Source organism: Heptranchias perlo, chromosome 7 (assembly GCF_035084215.1).
Source record: "Heptranchias perlo isolate sHepPer1 chromosome 7, sHepPer1.hap1, whole genome shotgun sequence".
NCBI classification, from domain to species: Eukaryota; Metazoa; Chordata; class Chondrichthyes; order Hexanchiformes; family Hexanchidae; genus Heptranchias; species Heptranchias perlo.
This window is the reverse complement of record NC_090331.1, coordinates 6,613,070-6,636,757: the sequence shown is the minus strand read 5'-3', so window position 1 is coordinate 6,636,757 and position 23,688 is coordinate 6,613,070. Positions and strand designations below refer to the sequence as shown.

Below are 23,688 nucleotides of genomic sequence, written 5' to 3'. Positions count from 1 at the left end.
GGCCCACTGCAGGTAAATGGGGCTCTGGGCACTAATCTACACCGGGGACCCGGGCCCACTGCAGGTAAATGGGGCTCTGGGCACTAATCTACACCGGGGACCCGGGCCCACTGCAGGTAAATGGGGCTCTGGGCACTAATCTACACCGGGGACCCGGGCCCACTGCAGGTAAATGGGGCTCTGGGCACTAATCTACACCGGGGACCCGGGCCCACTGCAGGTAAATGGGGCTCTGGACACTAATCTACACCGGGGACCCGGGCCCACTGCAGGTAAATGGGGCTCTGGACACTAATCTACACCGGGGACCCGGGCCCACTGCAGGTAAATGGGGCTCTGGGCACTAATCTACACCGGGGACCCGGGCCCACTGCAGGTAAATGGGGCTCTGGGCACTAATCTACACCGGGGACCCGGGCCCACTGCAGGTAAATGGGGCTCTGGGCACTAATCTACACCGGGGACCCGGGCCCAGTGCAGGTAAATGGGGCTCTGGGCACTAATCTACACCGGGGACCCGGGCCCACTGCAGGTAAATGGGGCTCTGGGCACTAATCTACACCGGGGACCCGGGCCCAGTGCAGGTAAATGGGGCTCTGGACACTAATCTACACCGGGGACCCGGGCCCAGTGCAGGTAAATGGGGCTCTGGACACTAATCTATATTGGGGACCGGGCCCAGTGCAGGTAAATGGGGCTCTGGGCACTAATCTACATCGGGGACCGGGCGCAGTGCAGGTAAATGGGGCTCTGGGCACTAATCTACACCGGGGACCCGGGCCCAGTGCAGGTAAATGGGGCTCTGGACACTAATCTACATCGGGGACTGGGCCCACTGTGGGTAAATGGGGCTTTGGACACTAATCTATATTGGGGACCGGGCCCAGTGCAGGTAAATGGGGCTCTGGGCACTAATCTACACCGGGGACCCGGGCCCACCGTGGGTAAGTGGGGCTCTGGACACTAATCTACACCGGGGACCCGGGCCCACCGTGGGTAAGTGGGGCTCTGGACACTAATCTACACTGGGGACCCGGGCCCAGTGCAGGTAAATGGGGCTCTGGAACATACAGTATAGGGGGTGGGGGGAGAGAGACAGGGCTCACCGTGGGTAAGTGGGCTGGCGGTGGGGTAGGGCATGTCACAATCTGCAGTGATGTGGAAATTCATCGAGTGGGGAAGGTCGAGACGAGGATTGAAACCTAATTTAGGCTGATGGGGGTCTAACTTCAATCATGTGCGAGGGTAGTCGTAGGATCCCCGGAGATCGGGATGGCCCCGTTATATACAGGAGGGGACCGGGACAGAGCGACTCCAGCTGTAGGGAGTCTTGTTAAAGGCAAGGACTGTCTGTGGTTTGATTAATTTCATAAGGGAATTGGATGCATACTTGGAAAAGGGAAAAATTTGCAGGGCTACGGGGAAAGATCAAGGGGGAGTGGGACTTAATTGGAGAGCTCTTTCAAAGAGCCAGCACAGGCACGATGGGCCAAATGGCCTCCTGTGCTGTAAGATTCCATAATGATTCTAATTCTGTATTGATCAAGGATGGGGTTTGATTGGAAGCCACAATGCGCGGTATTACTGTCTGATTATTTTTTAATTGCTTCTGTGTTGTGCTGCTTGTGTGAAGGAGAGAATGAATTGCAACATAGGAGGTGGGGCTTGGGCCCTGTCCCCTAGGGTATCTGTTGGCCAGGCATGGGGTCGGGCATCGTGGTAAGGTGGGTGAGCAGGCAAGTAAGAAAGCGTTTTGTATTTGCAGTTCTGGAATGCACCCGTTGCTATCTTTCTTGTAACTTACCTGCGATCTTCCTGCGTGAGAACAGGATCGGATGACCGACTCGTGTTGTGTGTATGGAATACAGTCTCCTGATAAATGCACTGTGTGGTGAGGGACTGAGCCACACAGACTGGGGAGTTACAAAGCTGTGCCGTTAGTAATTGCAACTGAGTAAGCGGTTCGATTTGATGGACTCAGTGCCCTGGATTGGGGGAGAACCAAATATCAGTCAGTGTTCCTGGACCTGATCGCTATCCACTGACTGACTTGCTGAAATGCATGCGTGTTTTTTAATACAACTGGTGAAGACACGGTTGGGATTGGCTGTGATGCCTCCTGTGGTCAAATAGCCCATCAACATCGCTGCTTGCAGTCACACGGAGAATGGCCGCTTGGGCAAGATGGTGGCTGGTATCTGTGGGGCTGTCCCACAGCAAGGGTCAGTGCCTTTGGGAGGGGACAACTGGAAAGAGAAAATCAGTTGTAACTGTGCTGCCCTATAAGGTCCCAGTCCACCCATCTCTGTGCCCGTCGCTCCCCATTCGAATCCCTTCAGCCTGCCCAAACTCAGGAGCTTGGGATATCTGGGGACCCCGGGCACTACATATTGGAACGCAGAACAATACCAGTGGGGGAGGCCTTCACTTACACCATTAAATGAATTGACCTGACTTTGGGTGTGATCACCCAATACAGTATTGGTTGTAGGATTGCAGAAAGAAAGAACGAACTTGCATTTATGTAGCGCCTTTCATCACCTCAGGACGTTCCAAAGCGCTTTACAGCCAATGAGGTAATGTGTGCACAGCAAGATCCCACAAACGGCAATAACGTCAATGACCAATTAAATTGAGGTAAATGCTGGCTGGGATACCAGGGAGAATTCCCCTGCTCGTCTTCGCAATAGTGCCAGGGGTTTGATCATCTTCACCCGAGAGGGCAGACGGGACCTCGGTTTAACGTCTCATCGGAAAGACGGCACCTCTGACAGTGGCAGCGCTCCCTCCGTAATTGCACTGAATTATCAGCCTGGATTATGTGCTCGAGTCTCTGGAGTGGGGACTTGAACCCACGACCTTCTGACTCAGAGGCGAGAGTGCTGCCCACTGAGCCAAGGTTGATGCTGTATACTGTTGGAGGGTGTGAAATTTCATGATGACATTTGAACTGGGGTTTTTTTTTTCAGAAAAGTACCCAGTGGTGCAATTACAGGTATCCTTTCAAACCTGGGATGTGTCTGAAGAGAGTCTTTTTGAGCTGAATAATACTTGGTTAAAGTAATCACTGCCTTCCAGCTCAGTATATACCTCTCCCAATATTCCTCTGCTCAGTCCAGCTGCTCCTCTGCCCACATCCCTGGGCTTGTCTTGATCAAACTCACTTGCAACATCTCCTATGACTGCAACCGTGAAGCTCTAACCCCACCGTCCCCAACCTCTCCACACACTGCCACTACTCGATGGTCTGTGTTTGCTGGAGCACCCTCGCTAATGTCTGTTCCTACCTGTCCCAGTGTGGTCAGCACAACTCCAGCTACGGATTCTCCCGACTGCGCCGGCCGGCTTGGGGGGGGGGGGGGGGGTCCGGGAGCCCCGACTGCGCCCGCCGGCTTGGGGGGGGGGGTCCGGGAGCCCCGACTGCGCCCGCCGGCTTGGGGGGGGGGGGGTCCGGGAGCCCCGACTGTGCCCGCCGGCTTGGGGGGGGGGGTCCGGGAGCCCCGACTGCGCCCGCCGGCTGTGGGGGGGGGTCCGGGAGCCCCGACTGCGCCCGCCGGCTGTGGGGGGGGGTCCGGGAGCCCCGACTGCCCCCGCCGGCTGTGGGGGGGGGTCCGGGAGCCCCGACTGCGCCCGCCGGCTTGGGGGGGGTCCGAGAGCCCCGGCTGTGGGGGGGGGGGGTCCGGGAGCCCCGACTGCGCCCGCCGGCTTGGGGGGGGTCCGAGAGCCCCGACTGTGCCCGCCGGCCGGCTGGGGGGGGGTCCGGGAGCCCCGACTGAGCCCGCCGGCTTTGGGGGGGGGGGGGTCCGGGAGCCCCGACTGCGCCCGCCGGCTTGGGGGGGGGGTCCGGTAGCCCCGACTGCGCCCGCCGGCTTGGGGGGGGGGGGGTCCGGGAGCCCCGACTGCCCCCGCCGGCTGGGGGGGGGGTCCGGGAGCAGGGGTCCCGGGTGCTTTTTTTTTTTTTCCTTCCCCCTCCCTAACCCTGGGGCACTGAGACCAGTTGTCACACCCCAAGCGCTGCCCTCACTGCGATGAATGGGCTCAGTACAGACCGTGACTGGGACCTGTGAATCTTCTCGTGGCAGCGCAGTTGTTTGTGAAACTGTCCTGTCTGTGAATGGGGAAGTATCGGGGTCCAGCAGGAAATCACTTGTTGGGCTTGTGTGTAGATTCAGAGGAACTCGAAACTGGGTATGAAGAGCTATAAAGGGGCAGTCTCCAGGGAGCTGTGTCTGTATCTCACTGCTGGCAGTTGTGTGCAGAACCGCTGTTTCCTGCTGTTGTGTATCTTCTGCACTGTGAAATAACTGAATCCATTTTATTTGGATAACCTTTACCCTCCTCCCTCGAAGGTGCAGACTGTTGAAAGGGTGAGGTATCAGAGGGTGTACGGGCCATACCCAAAGTACCTATTTTTCATGGGAGTTTTTATAACAGCGACAAATACTTGCATTTATATAGCGCCTTGAACGTGGTTAAAATATCCCAAGGCGCTTCACAGGAACGTTGTCAAACAAAATTTGATGCCCAGCCGAAGCAGGAGATATTGGGACAGGTGACCAAAAGCTTGGTCAAAGAGGTAGATTTTAAGGAGCGTCTTAAAGGAGGGGAGAGAGGCGGAGAGGTTTAGGGAGGGAATTCCAGAGCCTAGGGTCTAGGCAGCTGAAGGCACGGCCGCCAATGTTGGGGCGTTGGAAATCGGTTACGCGCAAGAGGCCAAAATTGGAGGAGCGCAGAGATCCCGGAGGGTTGTAGGGCTGGATCGGGTTACGGTGAATGTTGGCCGGCTGTTTGGCCACAAGAGGCATCGCAGCCAAACCCAATCCTGTTCTTGGCCGTTCCCACCGGAGTCATTGGATAGCGATGAGCAAGAGGGATCCTGGCTGACTTCACCTCCCCAACCCAGAGATGCTAAGGCTGATTGGCATCCCAGCTGAGATGGAATACTGCTTCGATAGTGGGGGGGGGAGGTGGGGGGGGAACGGGACAGACAGCCGTTCCTGTGACTGCCGACATGTGTCGCCTCCCTGGTGCCAGGGTGAAGGACGTCACGGAGAGGGGTGCAGAACGTTCTGCGGGGGGGGGGAAGGGGAACAGCCAGAAGTCGTGGTCCATGTGGGTTCCAACGACAGAGGAAGGAAAAGGGTCGAGGTCCTGCGGTCAGAGTTTCAGGAGCTAGGAAGGAAGTTAAAAAGCAGGACCTCAAAGGTGGTAATCTCTGGATTACTCCCAGTGCCACTCACCAGTGAGTACGGAAATAGGAAGATAAGGCAGGTTAATGTGTGGCTAGAGACATGGTGCAGGGGGGAGGGCTTCAGATTCTTGGGGTATTGGGACCAGTTCTGGGGCAGGAGGGACCTGTTCAAGACTGACGGGTTGCACCACAGAGCTGGGACCAATGTCCTCGTGGGGAGGTTCACTAGTGCTGTGGGGGGGAGGCTTTAAACTAATTCGGCAGGGGGATGGGCACCGGGATGCAGCATTAGAAAGGAGTAACAAGGTGCACAAAGGATTGGGAGAGACAGATAGCACTAGAGTAAGAAATAGTACAGTATTAGGTGGGATCAGACTGAGAGAATATGAGAAGGTTTAAGATAGGTTTGCAGTGCATGTGTGTAAATGCACGAAGCCTGGTAAACAAGGTTGGTGAGCTGCAGGCGCAAATAGCCACATGGGAATACGATGTGGCGATAACGGAGACCGGGCTCAAAGGGCAGGATTGGGACTGAATATACCTGGATACAAGGTGTTCAGGAAAGAGAGGGAAGGAAAGAAAGGAGGCGGGGGGGGTGGCAATATTGATTAAGGAGAATATTGCAGTGCTGGAGAGAGAGGATGTCCTTGAGGAGGTCATAGATTCATAGAAAGTTGTGGCACAGAAGGAGGCCGTTCGGCCCATCGTGTCTGTGCCGGCCGATTAAAGAGCAATCCAGTTTTCCAGCACTTGTTCCGTAGCCCTGTAGGTTTCGGCACTTCAAATGCACATCCAGATACTTTTTAAATGAGTTGAGGGTTTCTGCCTCTCCCACCCTTTCAGGCAGTGAGTTCCAGACCCCCACCACCCTCTGGGTGAAAAAATTTCTCCTCAGCTCCCCTCTAATCCTCTACCAATCACTTTAAATCTATGCCCCCTGGTCACTGACCCCTCTGCTAAGGGAAATAGGGCCTCCCTATCCACTCTATCTAGTCCCTCATAATTTTATACACCTCAATTAAATCTCCCCTCAGCCTCCTTTGTTGCAAAGAAAACAACCCCAGCCTATCCAATCTTTTCTCATAGCTAAAATTCTCCAGCCCTGGCAACATCCTCGTAAATCTCCTCTGTACCCTCTCTAGTGCATCATATCTTTCCTGTAATGTGGTGACCAGAACTGTGCGCAGTACTCAAGCTGTGGCCCAACTAGTGTTTTATACAGTTCCAGCATAACCTCCCTGCTCTTATATTCTGTGCCTCGGCTAATAAAGGAAAATACCCCATATGCCTTTTTAAACCACCTTATCTACCTGTCCTGCTACCTTCAGGGATCTGTGGACATGCACTCCAAGGTCCCTCTCTTCCTCTACACCTCTCAGTATCCTCCCATTTAGTGTGTATTCCCTTGCCTTGTTTGCCCTCCCCAAATGCATTACCTCACACTTCTCTGGATTGAATTCCATTTGCCACTTTTCTGCCCACCTGACCAGTCCATTGATATCTTCCTGCAGTCTACAGCTTTCTTCCTCACTATCAACCACACATTCAATTTTTGTATCATCTGCAAACTCCTTAATCATGCCCCCTACATTTGTCCAAATTATTAATATATACCACAAAAAGCAAGAGGCCTAGTACTGAGCCTTGCGGGACCCCACTGGAAACAGCCTTCCAGTCGCAAAAACACCCGACAACCATTACCCTTTGCTTCCTGCCACTGAGCCAATTTTGAATTCAACTTGCCACTTTCCCTTGGATCCCATGGGCTTTTCCTTTTTTGACCAGTCTGCCATGTGGGACCTTGTCAAAAGCCTTGCTAAAATCCATGTACACTACATCAAACGTGTTACCCTCATCGACCCTCCTTGTTACCTGCTCAAAAAATTCAATCAGGTTAGTCAGACACGACCTTCCCTTAACAAATCCATGCTGACTGTCCTTGATTAACCCGTGCCTTTCTAAATGACGATTTATGCTGTTCCTCAGAATCGATTCCAATAATTTGCCCACCACCAAGATTAGACTGACTGGCCTATAATTACTCGGTCTATCTCTTTCTCCTCTTTTAAACAATGGAACAATGTTAGCAGTCCTCCAATCCTCCGGCACCACACCTGTATCCAGGGAGGATCAGAAAATGATGGTCAGAGTCTCCGCTATTTCCTCCCTTGCTTCTCTTAACAGCCTGGGATACATTTCATCTGGGCCTGGCGATTTATCTACTTTCAAAGATGCTAAACCCCTTAATACTTCCTCTCTCACTCTGTTTATCCCATCCAATATTTCACACTCCTCCTCAACTACAATCACTGTATCGTCCCTCTCTTTTGTGAAGACAAGGTCAAGGTCAGAATCTATTTGGTTAGAGTTAAGAAACAATAGAGGCACCATTACACTACTGGGTGTATTCTATAGGCCACCAACTAGTGGGAAGGATATAGAGGAGCAAATTTTCAGGGAAATTACAGAGGTGCAAGAACTATAGAGCAGTGATAATGGGGGACTTCAATTATCCTCATATAGACTGGGATGGTAACAGTGTAAAGGGCAGAGAGGGGGAAGAATTTCTGAAGTGTGTTCAGGAGAAGTTTCTTAATCAGTACGTTTCCGGCCCAATGAGGAAGGAGGCATGGCTGGATCTGGTTCTGGGGAATGAGGTGGGTCAAATGGAGCAAGTGTCAGTGGGGGAACATTTAGGGAACGGTGATCATAGTATCATAAGGTTTAGAATAGTTATGGAAAAGGACAAGGAGCAATCTAGAGTAAAAATACTTAATTGGAGGAGGGCCAATTTCAATGGGATGAGAATGAATCTGTCCCGGGTAAATTGGAATCAAAGATTGGCAGGCAAAACTGTAATTGAACAGTGGGAGGCCTTTAAAGAGATGATGGTTCAGATACAGTCTAGGTACATTCCCATGAGGGGGAAAGGTAGGGTAAGTAAAGCCAGAGCTTCCTGGATGACGGAGATAGAGAGTAAGATGGAGTATGGTATATGTGCATAAATCTTTGAAGGTGGCAGGACAGGTTGAGAAAGCAGTTTTTAAAAAAAAAACATGGGATTAGAGGCATAGAGTACAAAAGCAAGGAAGTTATGTTGAACTTTGTACAAAACACTGGTTCGGCCCCAACTGGAGTATTGTCTCCCATTCTGGGCACCGCACTTTAGGAAGGATGTGAAGGCCTTAGAGAGGGTGCAGAAAAGATTTACTAGAATGGTTCCAGGGATGAGGGACTTCAGTTATGTGGTTAGGCTGGAGAAGCTGGGGTTGTTCCCTTTAGAGCAGAGAAGGTTAAGAGGAGATGTGATCGAGATGTTCAAAATCATGAAGGGTTTCGATAAAGTAAATAAAGAGAAACTGTTCCCATTGGCGAGAGGGTTCGAGAACCAGAGGACACAGATTTAAGGTGATCGGCAAAAGAGCCAGAGGCGACATGAGGAAAAACTTTTTTACGCAGCGAGTTGTGATGATCTGGAATGCGCTGCCTGAAAGGGCGGTGGAAGCAGATTCAATAGTAACTTTCAAAAAGGAATTGGATAAATACTTGAAGGAGTAAATTATACAGGGCTATGGAGAAAGAGCAGAGGAGTGGGACTAACTGTGGGGATCAGGTTACGCCACCCTGTGAAATAGACATGTTGGAGCTTGTGAATGGTTAACGAGACCTTGTTTGGCCTGGGTTAAAGGTTGATATTGGCACTGTTTGCGCAGGCTGACTGCGGGACTGTGCGTTTTCCCTCAGGCTTCAGGAGGCTGAGATCAAACTGCCAGGAGCTGCCCTTTGCTAGGGTCTGCATTCCAGCCCTATTGTGACGAGATGGTGGAAGAGATTGTGGCTGTAATTGGTGAGAATCTGTCCCTTTTAACCTGAATCGGAGGCTGTCTGGTGGAGGCCGTTCAATCCTTTTTTTATTTTAGTGAGGACTCGGGACCAGAGCAAAAAGCAGCCACTTGACACTCCTTCACACCAGTGGGGAGCAGTTCTGTAGCATTGCTGAGATTCCTTGCGGCCCTCCTGCTCTGTTTATACCCTGGAGTGGATTTTGCAGGTACAGTCTGTGAGACGTCTCATTTGTGGCTGGACTTTTAAAAAAAATTCGTTCATGGGATGTGGGCATCGCTGGCGAGGCTGGCATTTATTGCCCATCCCTAATTGCCCCTTGGTTAAGGACTTTGCTCAGTGTCTGAAGGCCAGCGACGGTTTGGGGAAGCCATATCGCTTGAGCTGTTCAAATTCAGATTCCGCGGAGGAGGCCAGCATGCAGGGTTTATACTGCTGCTTCTGGTTTCCCTTATCCCGCCTGTGTAAAAGCAGTTTCACCTCCCCTAGAGCTCTTGATGCAAACCTGAGGCATTTGAGCAGCAAATCAGTGCGTGAGGTTGCTGTGGCAGCTCGGAATTTGCCAAGAGACGTCACCTGGCGCTGAATCACGTGCCCACAGCCCACTTGACCTGAATGCTTTCTAATGCATCACAAGTGGTCATTCTTGAGGTTGTGTAGCGGGGTATTCAGCCGTGGAGGGCGTCACAGTTGAACTCAGCCCTGTGCTGCTTTGATGACAACGTGCACTTTCCAGGAGGTGGTCACTGGATGGCCAGCGGGAGCATCAATTCTTGCTGATTTTCTTTCTTGATCTCCCTTCTCGTTCTTTCTCTTCTCTCTCTTTCCCCCCACCCCGCACCAAATAAGCCACCTTGGGGCACTTTGTACATTAAAGGCGCCGTATAACCTCCAGTTATTGCTGGGGTGCTGAGTCAGTTTATAGTGGCCCAGTTACCTACCTACCTGGCTGAGATCAGCTAGCATTGCCAACCCTCCAGGATTATCCTGGACTCTCCAGGAATTGAAGATTAATCTCCTGGACACTGTTACGAGCAAAACCCAGGAGAAAAATCATAGGGGCATTAAACAATAATGTTTTTTTCCCACTTCTGTTTGTTCTAAAAATATTGGGGGCTGTTTGACCAGGCTGGACGGTTGGAGATGTGAGGTCATGTGATGAACACGTCCAGCCAGAGTTGGCAACCCTAAACTCGGCGAGGACCAGGGGTTAAATTCTGCCAAGCTGAAGGCTCAGTGCCACGCTGAAGGCTACACCTGTGACGTATTTGTATGTTTGTTATATTTAATGCAAGATGTTTGACCTGCCTTCAGTGGTGCTTGTTTCTAAAGAAGAAAGAAAGAACTTGCATTTATATAGTGCCTTTCACGACCTCAGGACGTCCCAAAGCATGTTACAGCCAGTGAAGTACTTTTTTGAAGTGTAGTCACTGTTGTAATGTAGGAAATGCGGCAGCCAATTTGCGCACAGCAAGATCCCACAGTGTGATAATGACCAGATCATCTGATTTTAGTGATGTTGGTTGGGGGATCAATATTGGCCCAGGACACCGGGGAGAACTCCCCTGCTCTTCGAAATAGTCATGATGTGGAGATGCCGGTGATGGACTGGGGTGGATAAATGTAAGGAATCTTACAACACCGGGTTATAGTCCAACAGTTTTATTTGAAAATCACAAGCTTTCGGAGCTTACCTCCTTCGTCAGGTGAGTCACTCACTCACCTGACGAAGGAGGTAAGCTCCGAAAGCTTGTGACCTTCGAAATAGTGCCCGTGGATCTTTTTATATCCATGTGAGAGGGGCAGACGGGGCCTTGGTTTAACCTATCATCCGAGAGACGGCACCTCCGACACTGCAGCACTCCCTCGGTACTGGCAGTGGGAGTGTCGGCCCGGACCGTGGACTTGAGTCTCCAGAGCGGGACGCGAACCCACGACTTCCGACTGAGGCGTGAGGTAGCGGCCATTGGAGTAAACGTTTGTCGTGGGTGGAAAGCCCGCCTGCTGTCTTTTACACACGCCCGCTCGATACTCCGTTCCAGCGAAGTCAATTGGACTGAGTTTGGGGGCGGGGTGTTTAACGAGCAATCACCTCTCACATGATGTGAGATCTGCTGTTGCCTATCTGTTAACAATGGCTGATTGGGGCTGTCCTGTGCTGAGGATTGTGATAGTTCTGATAAGAGGGGTCTTGAGCTGAAGTGGAGGTTTATTATGTACTCCCTCAAAAATTTGGGCAAGTGCACAGCTTCCAGTCTGGAGTGTGCAGATATCTCTGATTTCTCCTCTTTCCACCCCCCCCCCCCCCCCCACCCTCGGTGAAGATCAGCCTTGATTGGGCAGGTTAATCGCATTAGCAATTCTGAAGCCACACCATGCACAATGGTGCCATTAGCACCTGATAGGGGCCGAGCGAGCCTGCAGCCTCACTGTGGCTTGTGAGACACGCATGTCTGCCCACACACAAAACGCAGAGGAAACATCTGAGGATGAATCCGTTAAAGATGTACGACCGATACTTCAAACTGGCCTGGCTGTTGCTGACTCAGAAACCCCTGAAGTTGGCTTGGTTGGAAGAGACTGAAAGTGCTGAGAGGTACCCCAGTCAAAAGATGTGTCCCCACAAAGCGGCTTACTCCAGCAGCCAGTACATAGTTGTAAGTGTCTCCCTTTGTTTGTTTTTTGTGTGTAGCCTCTTTTGTCGGTGTGTTTCGTTGACTGGTGAGACACAGCAGCAGCGGGGAAGCCAGAGCAACTGGTTATCGACTCTAAGAAAAGCAGTGCTTTGGGGAGGGTTAGCGTACCGTGGATTCCTGTTTGCCTTGCTGCTTTCCCCCAACTATTTAAAACTTCAGCTCTTCAGTATTTTAATTTAAAAGCTTGTTGGATGGCCTTGAATTGAATTTCTCCACCCCATTCTCTCTCTTCCCCTGTGCCCCCCTCCCCCCAGCGTCTGTAACACTCAGGTCACTTATGAGCCACCCTATCTCTGTAACCTCCTACAACCCGCCCAGATCACTCTGCGTCCTCTAATTCTGGCCTCTCGCGCATCCCTGATTTTAATTGCTCCGCCATTGGTGGCCGTGCCTTCAGCTGCCTAGTCCCTAAGCTCTGGAATTCCCTCCCTATGCCTCTCTACCCCTCTCCTTTTTAAGATGTTCCTTAAAACCTCTTTGACCAAGCTTTAGGTCACCTGTCCTAATATCTCCTTACATGGCTCGGTGTCAAATTTTGTTTGATAATCGCTCCTGTGAAGCGCTTTGGGACATTTTACTACGTTAAATGCGTTGTATAAATGCATGTTGGGTGGGTGGGTTAATGTACCGTGCATTTCGTACTTGTACACTGGCAATTGCTGTACAAATACACTGATGGACTGCCTGATATGGATCACAAAGGTCCCAGGTTTGCTTTTCCCCAAATTCTCTGGGGCTTCAAAGTAAAACTTTGTGATTGAATATTGATTTGGTGTCTGTCCTTAATGGGTTGTGTCCATCTCCTTGTAATGTACACCTGACCCGAGGGCACCTCTCTATTCTCCTGTCCTGCCCCTGCCCCCACACCATCTTCTCCAGAGTCTGCCAAGAATCTATCCTTTGCTCCCACTTCTTCCTCGTTTACCCGCTGCCCCTCAGCAAAATCATGCACCCACCCAGCGTCAGTTTCCACATGTACGTCAACTCCACCTCTCCGCTTCCCGAGCTGCCACACTGCTTGTCTGACGTTCACCACTGGGCAGAGTGAAGCCGTCCCCTTCAGCTGCCATCGCAAACTCCGTACGATTGCCACAGGCTCCACAGTCAAACCCCCCACCTCGGCCCATTGTCCCAGGCTGAGCCAGACTATGTGCGGTCTCGAAGTCCTGCTCGATCCCGAGCTGAAGTTCAGACTTGCTGGTCTCCCCATCGCCAACGCCGCCCACTTCTACCCTACCTCGGCCCGTCTGCTTCTGAAACCCCGATCCGTGCCTTCGTCACACCCAGGCTTCACTACTCCATTGCTGTGCTCGCTGGTCTCCCGTCTGCCCTTCGTGACTCCAGTTAGTCCAAAGCTCTGCTGCATGTATGATGTTACAGGATGATTTTAAAATTGACGGGTTGGCACAGAGTAGATTGAAACAGGCTGTTTCCCGTGATCGAAGGGTCTAGGATGCGGGGACACGGATATAAAACAGAGATTTAGGACAGAGAGCAGGAGAAACTTTTCTTTCCACAGGGTTGTGAGGCTGTGGAATGCATTACTGGAGTTAGTGATTGCAACAGAGACCATGTCAACATTTAAGAACAGGTTAGACAGGTGATCGAAGCAAAGGGTAATAAAGGGATCTGGAAACAGTGGGCACATGGGATTTGGACTGCTTCCCGTGATAGACAAACAATACAGGCTGGGTTTAACCTCCTGTTTCCCTGTTGTAATGCTATGTAACGTACTGTTCCGCACTGTCCCCCACACAATCGCCTCTGTCTTCAATGATCTACACTGGCTTCCCGTTTTACCCCCCTGCCTCCCCAGCACCTTAAATTTAAAATCCTTGTCCTTGTTTTCAAACCCGCCATAGCTTTGCCTTACCCTATCTTCACAACCTCCTCCAGCCCTATATTTCTCGCCTCCTCTCCCATACACTTTTTCCAGGCTCAGCATCCATTTTCCATGCTCTCATTCTGTGAAGCACCTTGCAGTGTTAGAGGTGCTATATAAATGGATGCTGTTGTTGAGTGCTACTGTTCCACTTGTGACCTATGATCTGTGATGGGCAGTTACTGGGTAGTTAGCCTAACATCTGTCATTGGGGAAAATGCATTTTTAAGGAAGTAGTAGCAGGACATTTAGAGACCCAAAATAAAATCAAGGAGACTCGAGATGATTTTATGAAAGGGAAATCGTGTTTGACAAATTTATGAGAGTTCTTTGAGGAAGTAACGGGCAGGGTGGATAAAGGGGAACCAATGGATGCAGTATATTTGGATTTCCAAAAAGTGTTCAATAAGGTGCCACATTAAAGATTACTGCACAAGGAAGAGCTCATGGTGTTGGGGGTAATATACTGGCATGGATAGAGGATTGGCTAACTAACAGAAAACAAAGAGTCGGGATAAAAGGGTCATTTTCAAAATGGGAATCTGTAACTAGTGGGGTGCCGCAGGGATCAGTGCTGGGACCTCAACTATTTACAATATATATCAGTGACTTGGATGAAGGAAGCGAGTGTATTGTGGCCATATTTGCTGATATAAAGATAGGTGGAAAAGCAAGTTGTGAGGAGGACACAAAGTGTCTGCAAAGGGATATTGACAGGTTAAGCGAATGGGCAAAAATTTGGCAGATGGAATATAATGTGGGAAAATGTGAAGTCATCCACTTTGGTAGGAAGAATAAAAAAGCAAAATATAAATGGAGAAATGGTACAGAAGGATTTGGATGTCCTCGTACATGAAACACAAAAAGTTAGCATACAGGTGCAGAAGGTAATTGGGAATGCAAATGGAATATTGGCCTTTATTTCAAGGGGGATGGAGTATGAAAGCAGGGAAGTCTTGATACAACTGTACAGGGTGCTGGTGAGATCACACCTGGTGTACTGCGTACAGTTCCGGTGCCCTTATTTAAGGAAGGACATACTTGCATTGGAGGCAGTTCAGAGAGGGTTCACCAGGTTGATTCCGAGTATGGAAGGGTTTTCTTATGAGGAAAGATTGAGCAGGTTGGGTCTATACTCATTGGAGTTTAGAAGAATGAGAGGAGATCTAATTGAAACATACAAGTTTCTGAGGGGGCTTAACGGTAAATGCTGAGAGGATGTTTCCCCTTCATGGGGGAATCTAGAACTAGGGGACATAGTCTCAGAATAAAGGGTTTCCCGTTAAAGACAGGGATGAGGAGAAATTTCTTCTGAGGGTTGTGAACCTTTGGAATTCTTTACCCCAAAGAGGCTGAGTCATTGAATATATTCAAGGCTGAGTTAGACAAATTTTTGATCAGCAAGGGAGTCAAAGGATATGGGGAAAGGGCGGGAAAGTGGAGTTGAGGTAAAAATCAGATCAGCCATGATCTCATTGAATGGCGGAGCAGGCTCGAAGAGCCAAATGGTCGTCTACTCTTATGTTCTTATGTACTCGTGGCTCATGGTAATTGTAGAGTTCGCCTCAGCGACCCCTGGACTAGGCCGGGTAAAGATGAGCCAAGGTTTCCTGCTCCCCTCTCGCCAGGTAATGTATGAGTGTGGATTTTGGAAAGGACAAGATGGGGTTTACCCATGGTTCCCTTCCAGCCAGGAGCCCTGCCCATTCACTGCCTCAGTTCACATACCGAATGATCGAGTGTGGGAGGTGTAAAGGGAAAAGTTCCAGGTTGATTTGTGTCCATGTGGCTTATCCAGGAGTTAAAACCGCTGCTCTAAAGTTCCCAGCAATAAACCAAAGCTCATCGCGTTGACATGAGGTTAAAAATGGTCCGATTATGGGTGTTAACCCTTCAATTTCCAAAAAATAAATCTTGAAATGAAAATGACCAAACTCGATTGACTTGGTGCAAGCGGCTGTGAACTGTGTGTGTGGGTGGGGTGTGTGTGTGTGTGTGTGGAGCTGCTAGTCCTCTGTTTAACTGCTCAGCTGATGGGTGCACCTCTGACCTTGCAGCACTCCCAGCAGGACAGGTCTGGAGGAGCGCCAGCCTGAATTATGCATCCTGATCGCACTGTGGGGCCGGAACCCGTCCTGCCTGCGGACTCCGAGACACAATGCTTCTCACCCTCGTAGAGGTGGGTGGGGCACTCCTCCCCAGGTTGATTGGCTCGTTTTCTAGTTAACACACTAGAAAGAAAGACTTGCATTTATACAGCACCTTTCACAACATCCCAAAGTACTTTACAGCCAATGAAGTACTTTTGAAGTGTAATCACTTGTAATGAAGGAAACGCAGCAAGGTCCCACAAACAGCGATGTGATAATGACCGGATCATCTGTTTGTGATGTTGAGGGATAAATATTGGCCCGGACAATAATTTGGTTTAACGTCTCATCCGACAGCTGGCACCTCCGACCATGCAGCACTCCCTCGGTACTGCACTGGGAATGTCAGCCTAGATTTTGTGTTCAAGTCTCTGGAGTGGGACTTGAACCCACGACCTTCTGACTCAGAGGCGGGAGTGCTGCCCACTGAGCCACAGTTAACACTGTCCTATTCTATTTAAAGATTCAAAAACAAAATACTGCGGATGCTGGAAATCTGAAATCAAAACAGAAAATGCTGGAAATACTCAGCAGGTCAGGCAGCGTCTGTTAAATCTCTGACTTCTTCGAGTGCTGATGAAAGGTCATCGACCTGAAACGTTAACCCTGTTTCTTTCTCCACGGATGCTGCCTGACCTGCTGAGTGTTTCCAGCATTTTATGTATTTATTCCATTCATAGATTGGTGTCAAATTGAATGGTCGGACTGATTGTAAATGCTTAGGATGGGGAAGATGCTGAATCTTCAGTGCCCACTCAACGCTGTACGCTTAGAATTTACAAAAATAGTGTGGACTCCGCTGGTGGAGGAGGCCAGGACAAGGGGACGTAACCTTAAAATCAGAGCCAGTCCGTCCAGGAGAGAAGTTAGGAAGCATTTCTTCTTGCAAAGCGTGTTAGAAGTGTGGAATGCTCTCCCTCAAAAAGCAGTAGACGCTAGCTCAATTAATAAGTTTAAATCTGAGATTGATAACTTTTTGTTGGGTTAGGGATTATGGAACCAAGGCGGGTACATGGAGTTAGGAAACAGATCAGCCATGATCTCTCTGCATGGTGGAACAGGCCCAAGGGGCTGAATGGCCTCCTCCTGTTCCTATATTCCCAGTCAGTGCTTTGTGTGGCTCCTTTCATTCTATGCCCACAGACTGTGTGCTTTGAAACAACCTGAATATATTGACGTGCTAAATGTGGTGTAATGTTCTCACCTGGTTTTTCCTCCTGTGTCCTAGACGATGGCATCCAGAGCGGGGGAGGATGTGTTTGTGCGAAGTTTGGCAAAACTGCTGCGAGGCTATGGTGAGCCAGATTCAATGTGGTAAATTCCTCGGCAAAGGATGTACTGGCCTTGGAGGGGGGGGGGGGGGGGGCGCAGATTCTCCAGGATGATAGCGGGGCTTAGAGGGTTAAATTACGAGGACAGGTTGCGCAGACTAGGCTTGCATTCCCTCGAGTATAGAAGATTAAGGGGCGATCCAATTGAGGCGTTGAAGATGATTAAAGGATTTGATAAGGTAGGTAGAGAGGAACTATTTCCTCCGGTGGGAGGAATCCAGAACAAGAGGGCATAACCTTAAAATTAGAGCCGGGCCGTTCAGGGGTGATGTCAGGGAGCACTTCAGAGTAGTGGAAATCTGGAACTCGTTTCTCTTTTTTTTTCCCCCCCCCGGCACAAAAATAATTCTGTTGAGGCTGGGAGTCAATTGAAAAATTCAAAACTGAAGAGTGATAGATTTTTGTAAGGGCATCAATGGATATGGAGCAAAGGCAGGTAGATGGAGTTAAGACACAGATCAGCCATGATCTAATTGAATGGCAGAGCAGGCTCGAGGGGCTGAATGGCCTCCTCCTGTTCCTATGTCAGGATTTTTTGTTTCAAGTTGCAACTCAGCCGCAAGTAACTGAGCCACGGAGACCAGGAGGTGCCAGGTGATTGAAGTTTTCGGGATTATACGAAGATGACTGAAAATTAAATCAAGCAGATTGTTTCCTGTGGTGAAGAGTTCAAATTCTCGGACGTGGGTTTGAAACCAGGAAATTAAGAGTAGGAAAAGGGAATTTTTTTTACACACAAAAAGGATAATGAAATTGTGTAATGTGTTACTAGGGAAGATGTTTGCTGCAGATAGTTAATGCATTTCCTGGAGAAAAGGGGCTCAGAGATGCTGAGTAGGTGGGAATTGATTTTTCATAACGCCTGTTGTTTAAATTTTTTTAAATTTCAAAATATACTTTATTTCGTAGAATTTAAAGGTACACACAGCTCAAAGTAAATATCTCAATTCCAAACCAAGAACACTACAGATCGTACACAAAGTGATCTCATTGTTACAATTCAAACACAGTATTCTTTATGACTCATGGCGCACAATACAAGGTGGGGTAGCCTTACTATTTAAAGGTCTTTTCCCTGTTCCCTAAATAGCTTGTATTCTCAATGTGAATACAATACACTCAGTGCATCCTGGGTGCCCTTCACTTTTTTTGTGGCTAGCAATAGTTTCTGGTGCAGTGGAAAGGCTGTCTGGGCCTGTGGGACTCCTACACTAGGTCACGCGAATTCATAAGTTCCTTAAAGATAGCGCTTACTTCATCAGAGAGGATGTGTCTTTGTTTCATGTCGGTCACTGAAAGAAAGAACTTGCATTTATAATCGCGACTTTCACGACCACAGGACGTCCCAAAGTGCTTCACTGCCGTTGAAGTATTTTTGAAGTGTAATCCCCTGCTCTTCGAATAGTGCCATGGGATCTTTTACATCCACCCTGGAGTGCAGACGGGGCTCAGTTTAACGTCTCATCTGAAAGACGGCACCTCCGACAGTGGAGCACTCCCTCAGCACTGGCACTGGGAAGTGTCGGCCTGGATTATGTGCTCAGGTTTCGAGTGGGACTCGAACCCACCACCTTCTGACTCGGAGGCGAGAGTGCTGCCCGCTGAGCCACAGCTGACACCTGGCGCTCAGAGCCTGCGTAAAACGGACAGGAGGAGTGCGATTGAATCAAACGTTTGTCAGCCCCCTCCTAATGGGAAAGGGAATGGTCCCCGCAGGATGCAAGAGGGGAGACAGTGTTGGTCGTTGGGGGCGTCCCACTAGCGAGGGAGGTGGGGAGCCGTGTCGCACGAGTCTCGCGTGAGTGAATCTCTGCCGTCCTTTCTCCAGGAGACTCTGTGCTGAGTGGGACGAGTACTCTCTCGCTGCTGACCGTTGGCCTCCAGCTCCTCCACCAACTCTTCGAGCAGCATCTCCTGGCGCGCAAGTACCAGCATGGATTTGTCGCGCTGCCCTCCCACCCCTGTGACACCACCTCGGTCCTGGAGGTGCAGTTCCTTTTCGACGTGCTCCAGAAAACCGTCTCACTGAAGGTTGGTTGAACTTTGCTCACTTGCTTTTCTGTTTGTTCCTGGTTCGGTTTAAGCCGGTGGTTTGAAGTCACATAGATAATGTCGTTCACCCTGCTTTGCAACACTTGGAATGTATTTGTCTCTGTTCATTTAGATGGAATGCAGATGTTTTTGTCATACTTAGTTTCTTCTAGATACAAAGCAAAGCTCCCTCTACACTGTCCCATCAAACACTCCCAGGGCAGGTACAGCACGGGTTAGATACAGAGTAAAGCTCCCTCTACACTGTCCCATCAAACACTCCCAGGGCAGGTACAGCACGGGTTAGATACAGAGTAAAGCTCCCTCTACACTGTCCCATCAAACACTCCCAGGGCAGGTACAGCACGGGTTAGATACAGAGTAAAGCTCCCTCTACACTGTCCCATCAAACACTCCCAGGGCAGGTACAGCACGGGTGAGATACAGAGTAAAGCTCCCTCTACACTGTCCCATCAAACACTCTCAGGGCAGGTACAGCACGGGTTAGATACAGAGTAAAGCTCCCTCTACACTGTCCCATCAAACACTCCCAGGGCAGGTACAGCACGGGTTAGATACAGAGTAAAGCTCCCTCTACACTGTCCCATCAAACACTCCCAGGGCAGGTACAGCACGGGTGAGATACAGAGTAAAGCTCCCTCTACACTGTCCCATCAAACACTCTCAGGGCAGATACAGCACGCGTTAGATACAGAGTAAAGCTCCCTCTACACTGTCCCATCAAACACTCCCAGGGCAGGTACAGCACGGGTTGGATGCAGAGTAAAAATGTTGAAGTTAAGTCCTTTTATAAAATGACCTGAAGATACTGACTCCTTGCACACTTGCTGGTGGGGCCTGTGACCTTCTCGGGTTCTACTGCTCTCGAACTGGGAGTTGAGCAGAAGCTGAGCCTCTGTACTGTGCTGGACCCCGCTTGACAGCTCACCATTAAAAGGGCATTTCGCCTGGAAGCGAGAGTTTTGTAAATTTAAAGCTTGGGATGAACAGCTTCACACCTGAGATGTGTTTTCTCCCCTTCCCAAACCTAACTACATAACTGGGTTTTGCACTTCTTTTACATCTACCTGAGGGGACAGATGGGGGTCTCGGTTTAATGTCTCATCTGAAAGACAGTGCAGCACTCCCTCAGTACTGTACGGAGGTGTCGGCCTGGATTATGTGTTCAAGTCTCTGGAGCAGGACTTGAACCCACGACCTTCTGACTCTGAGGCGCGAGTGCTGCCCACTGAGCCGTGGCTGACTCCTTGAGGTAAAGACCGACAGTCCCCATCACAGTATCCAACTTGCACTTAAATGACTTGAAGGTATTTACCTCCGCTATCTTGCCCGACGTCCATTCCGTGAGCTGATTACTCTCTGCAGAACTTCCCGACCTCAGTCCGAAGTTGCCTATTCACTAATTGCAGCGTCTGATTCAGCCAGCGTTTACCTTGAAGCCGTGCTCCGGTGAGGCAGCCATGGGGCATTGAAGGGATAATTCCGGTTGAAATATTAGACAAGATCTTCACAAATGAAGATAGACCAAATTCCGAATCCAGTTATCTCCGCTGTGGAATCTAACACAATCCAGGAGTGAAGTAGGGTAAAGTGACAAAGTAGTGAAATTAGAATCATAGAAGTTTACAACATGGAAACAGGCCCTTTGGCCCAACATGTCCATGTCGCCCAGTTTATACCACTAAGCTAGTGCCAATTGCCTGCACTTGGCCCATATCCCTCTATACCCATCTTACCCATGTAACTGTCCAAATGCTTTTTAAAAGACAAAATTGTACCCGCCTCTACTACTGCCTCTGGCAGCTCGTTCCAGACACTCACCACCCTTTGAGTGAAAAAATTGCCCCTCTGGACCCTTTTATATCTCTCCCCTCTCACCTTAAATCTATGCCCCCTCGTTATAGACTCCCCTACCTTTGGGAAAAGATTTTGACTATCTACCTTATCTATGCCCCTCATTATTTTATAGACTTCTATAAGATCACCCCTTAACCTCCTACTCTCCAGGGAAAAAAGTCTCAGTCTATCCAACCTCTCCCTATAAGTCAAACCATCAAGTCCCGGTAGCATCCTAGTAAATCTTTTCTGCACTCTTTCTAGTTTAATAATATCCTTTCTATAATAGGGTGACCAGAACTGTACACAGTATTCCAAGTGTGGCCTTACTAATGTCTTGTACAACTTCAACAAGACATCCCAACTCCTGTATTCAATGTTCTGACCAATGAAACCAAGCATGCTGAATGCCTTCTTCACCACCCTATCCACCTGTGACTCCACTTTCAAGGAGCTATGAACCTGTACTCCTAGATCTCTTTGTTCTATAACTCTCCCCAACGCCCTACCGTTAACGGAGTAGGTCCTGGCCCGATTCGATCTACCAAAATGCATCACCTCACATTTATCTAAATTAAACTCCATCTGCCATTCATCGGCCCACTGGCCCAATTTATCAAGGTCCCGTTGCAATCCTAGATAATCTTCTTCACTGTCCACAATGCCACCAATCTTGGTGTCATCTGCAAACTTACTAACCATGCCTCCTAAATTCTCATCCAAATCATTAATATAAATAACAAATAACAGCGGACCCAGCACCGATCCCTGAGGCAAACCGCTGGTCACAGGCTTCCAGTTTGGAAAACAACCCTCCACAACCACCCTCTGTCTTCTGTCGTCAAGCCAATTTTGTATCCAATTGGCTACCTCACCTTGGATCCCATGAGATTTAACCTTATGTAACAACCTACCATGCGGTACCTTGTCAAAGGCTTTGCTAAAGTCCATGTAGACCACGTCTACTGCACAGCCCTCCTCTATCTTCTTGGTTACCCCTTCAAAAAACTCAATCAAATTCGTGAGACATGATTTTCCTCTCTCAAAACCATGCTGACTGTTCCTAATCAGTCCCTGCCTCTCCAAATGCCTGTAGATCCTGTCTCTCAGAATACCCTCTAACAACTTACCCACTACAGATGTCAGGCTCACCGGTCTGAAGTTCCCAGGCTTTTCCCTGCCGCCCTTAAACAAAGGCACTTAAACATTTACTACCCTCCAATCTTCAGACACCTCACCTGTACCTGTCGATGATTCAAATATCTCTGCTAGGGGACCCGCAATTTCCTCCCTAACCTCCCATAACGTCCTGGGATACATTTCATCAGGTCCCGGAGATTTATCTACCTTGATGCGCGTTAAGACTTCCAGCACCTCCCTCTCCGTAATATGTACACTCCTCAAGACATCACTATTTATTTCCCCAAGTTCCCTAACATCCATGCCTTTCTCAACCGTAAATACCGATGTGAAATATTCATTCAGGATCTCACCCATCTCTTGTGGTTCCGCACATAGATGACCTTGTTGATCCTTAAGAGGCCCTACTCTCTCCCTAGTTACTGTTTTGCCCTTTATGTATTTGTAGAAGCTCTTTGGATTGTCCTTTGCCTTATCTGCCAAAGCAATCTCATGTCCCCTTTTTGCCCTCCTGATTTCTCTCTTAAATTGTAGCACCTTCGCCTCACGGGAATGGTTTCCGCAGTCTGAAGGCTTTTCTCCACCACGTCCAGGTCTCGTATGTTTTCTCGGGGGTGGGGTTACAGTGCATTTAATATTTTATCCAGTCTTGGCTCCAGGACTTGAGGCAAGCAAGTGCTTGGAATAAAATCTAAAAACTAAATCTGTGGAAGGAGCCTGGAGCAAGTGGGATGGATGCTCGAATTCTCGAAGAGGGTAAAACTGACATTCAATGTTAACCATCCTCAAAAATCAGAGCTATGAGGAGAGGCAATCGAACCCCAAATGGTACAATTTTAAAGGGGGTGCAGGAACCTGGGGGTGTACGTACACAAACCTTTGAAGGTGACAGGACAAGTTGAGAGGCTGTTTTTTAAAAAAAAAAGCTTATGGGATCCTGGGCTTTATTAATAGAGGCATAGAGTACAAAAACAAGGCAGTCATACTGAACCTTTATAAATCACTGGTTAGGCCTCAGCTGGAGTATTGTGTCCAATTCTGGGCACCGCACTTTAGGAAGGATGTGAAGGTCTTAGAGAGGGTGCAGGGGAGATTTACTGGAATGGTACCAGGGATGAGGGACTTCAGTTATGTGGAGAGACTGGAGAAGCTGGGATTGTTCTCCTTAGAACAGAGAAGGTTAAGGGGAGATTTAATAGAGGTGTTCAAAATTGTGAAGGGTTTTGATAGTCGATGGGGAGAAACTGTTTCTAGTGGCAGAAGGGTCGGTAACCAGAGGACACAGATTTAAGGGAATCGGCAAAAGAACCAGAGGGGAGATGAAGAGAAAAATTTTTACGCAGCGAGTTGTTATGATCTGGAATGCGCTGCCTGAAAGGGCGGTGGAAGCAGATTCAATAATAACTTTCAAAAGGGAATTGGATAAATACTTGAAAAGGAAAAATTTACAGGGCTGTAGGGAAAGAGCAGGGGGGGGGAGTGGGACTAATTGGGTAGCTCTTTGAAAGAGCCAGCACAGGCACGATGTGCTGAACCGAATCATACGGCACAGAAGGAGGCTATGATT

The 23,688-nt window shown here is 49.3% G+C and overlaps 1 protein-coding gene across 1 annotated transcript in view; it reads left to right on the top strand.

Annotated features, from left to right (window-relative positions):
• Positions 1 to 23,688, top strand: part of stk11ip (serine/threonine kinase 11 interacting protein) — a 123,176-nt gene that overhangs the window by 1,163 nt on the left and 98,325 nt on the right. Inside the window, 2 exon segments of the mRNA XM_067986993.1 lie at positions 16,991 to 17,057; positions 18,922 to 19,124. Of these exon segments, the coding sequence (XP_067843094.1) occupies positions 16,991 to 17,057; positions 18,922 to 19,124 (270 nt within the window).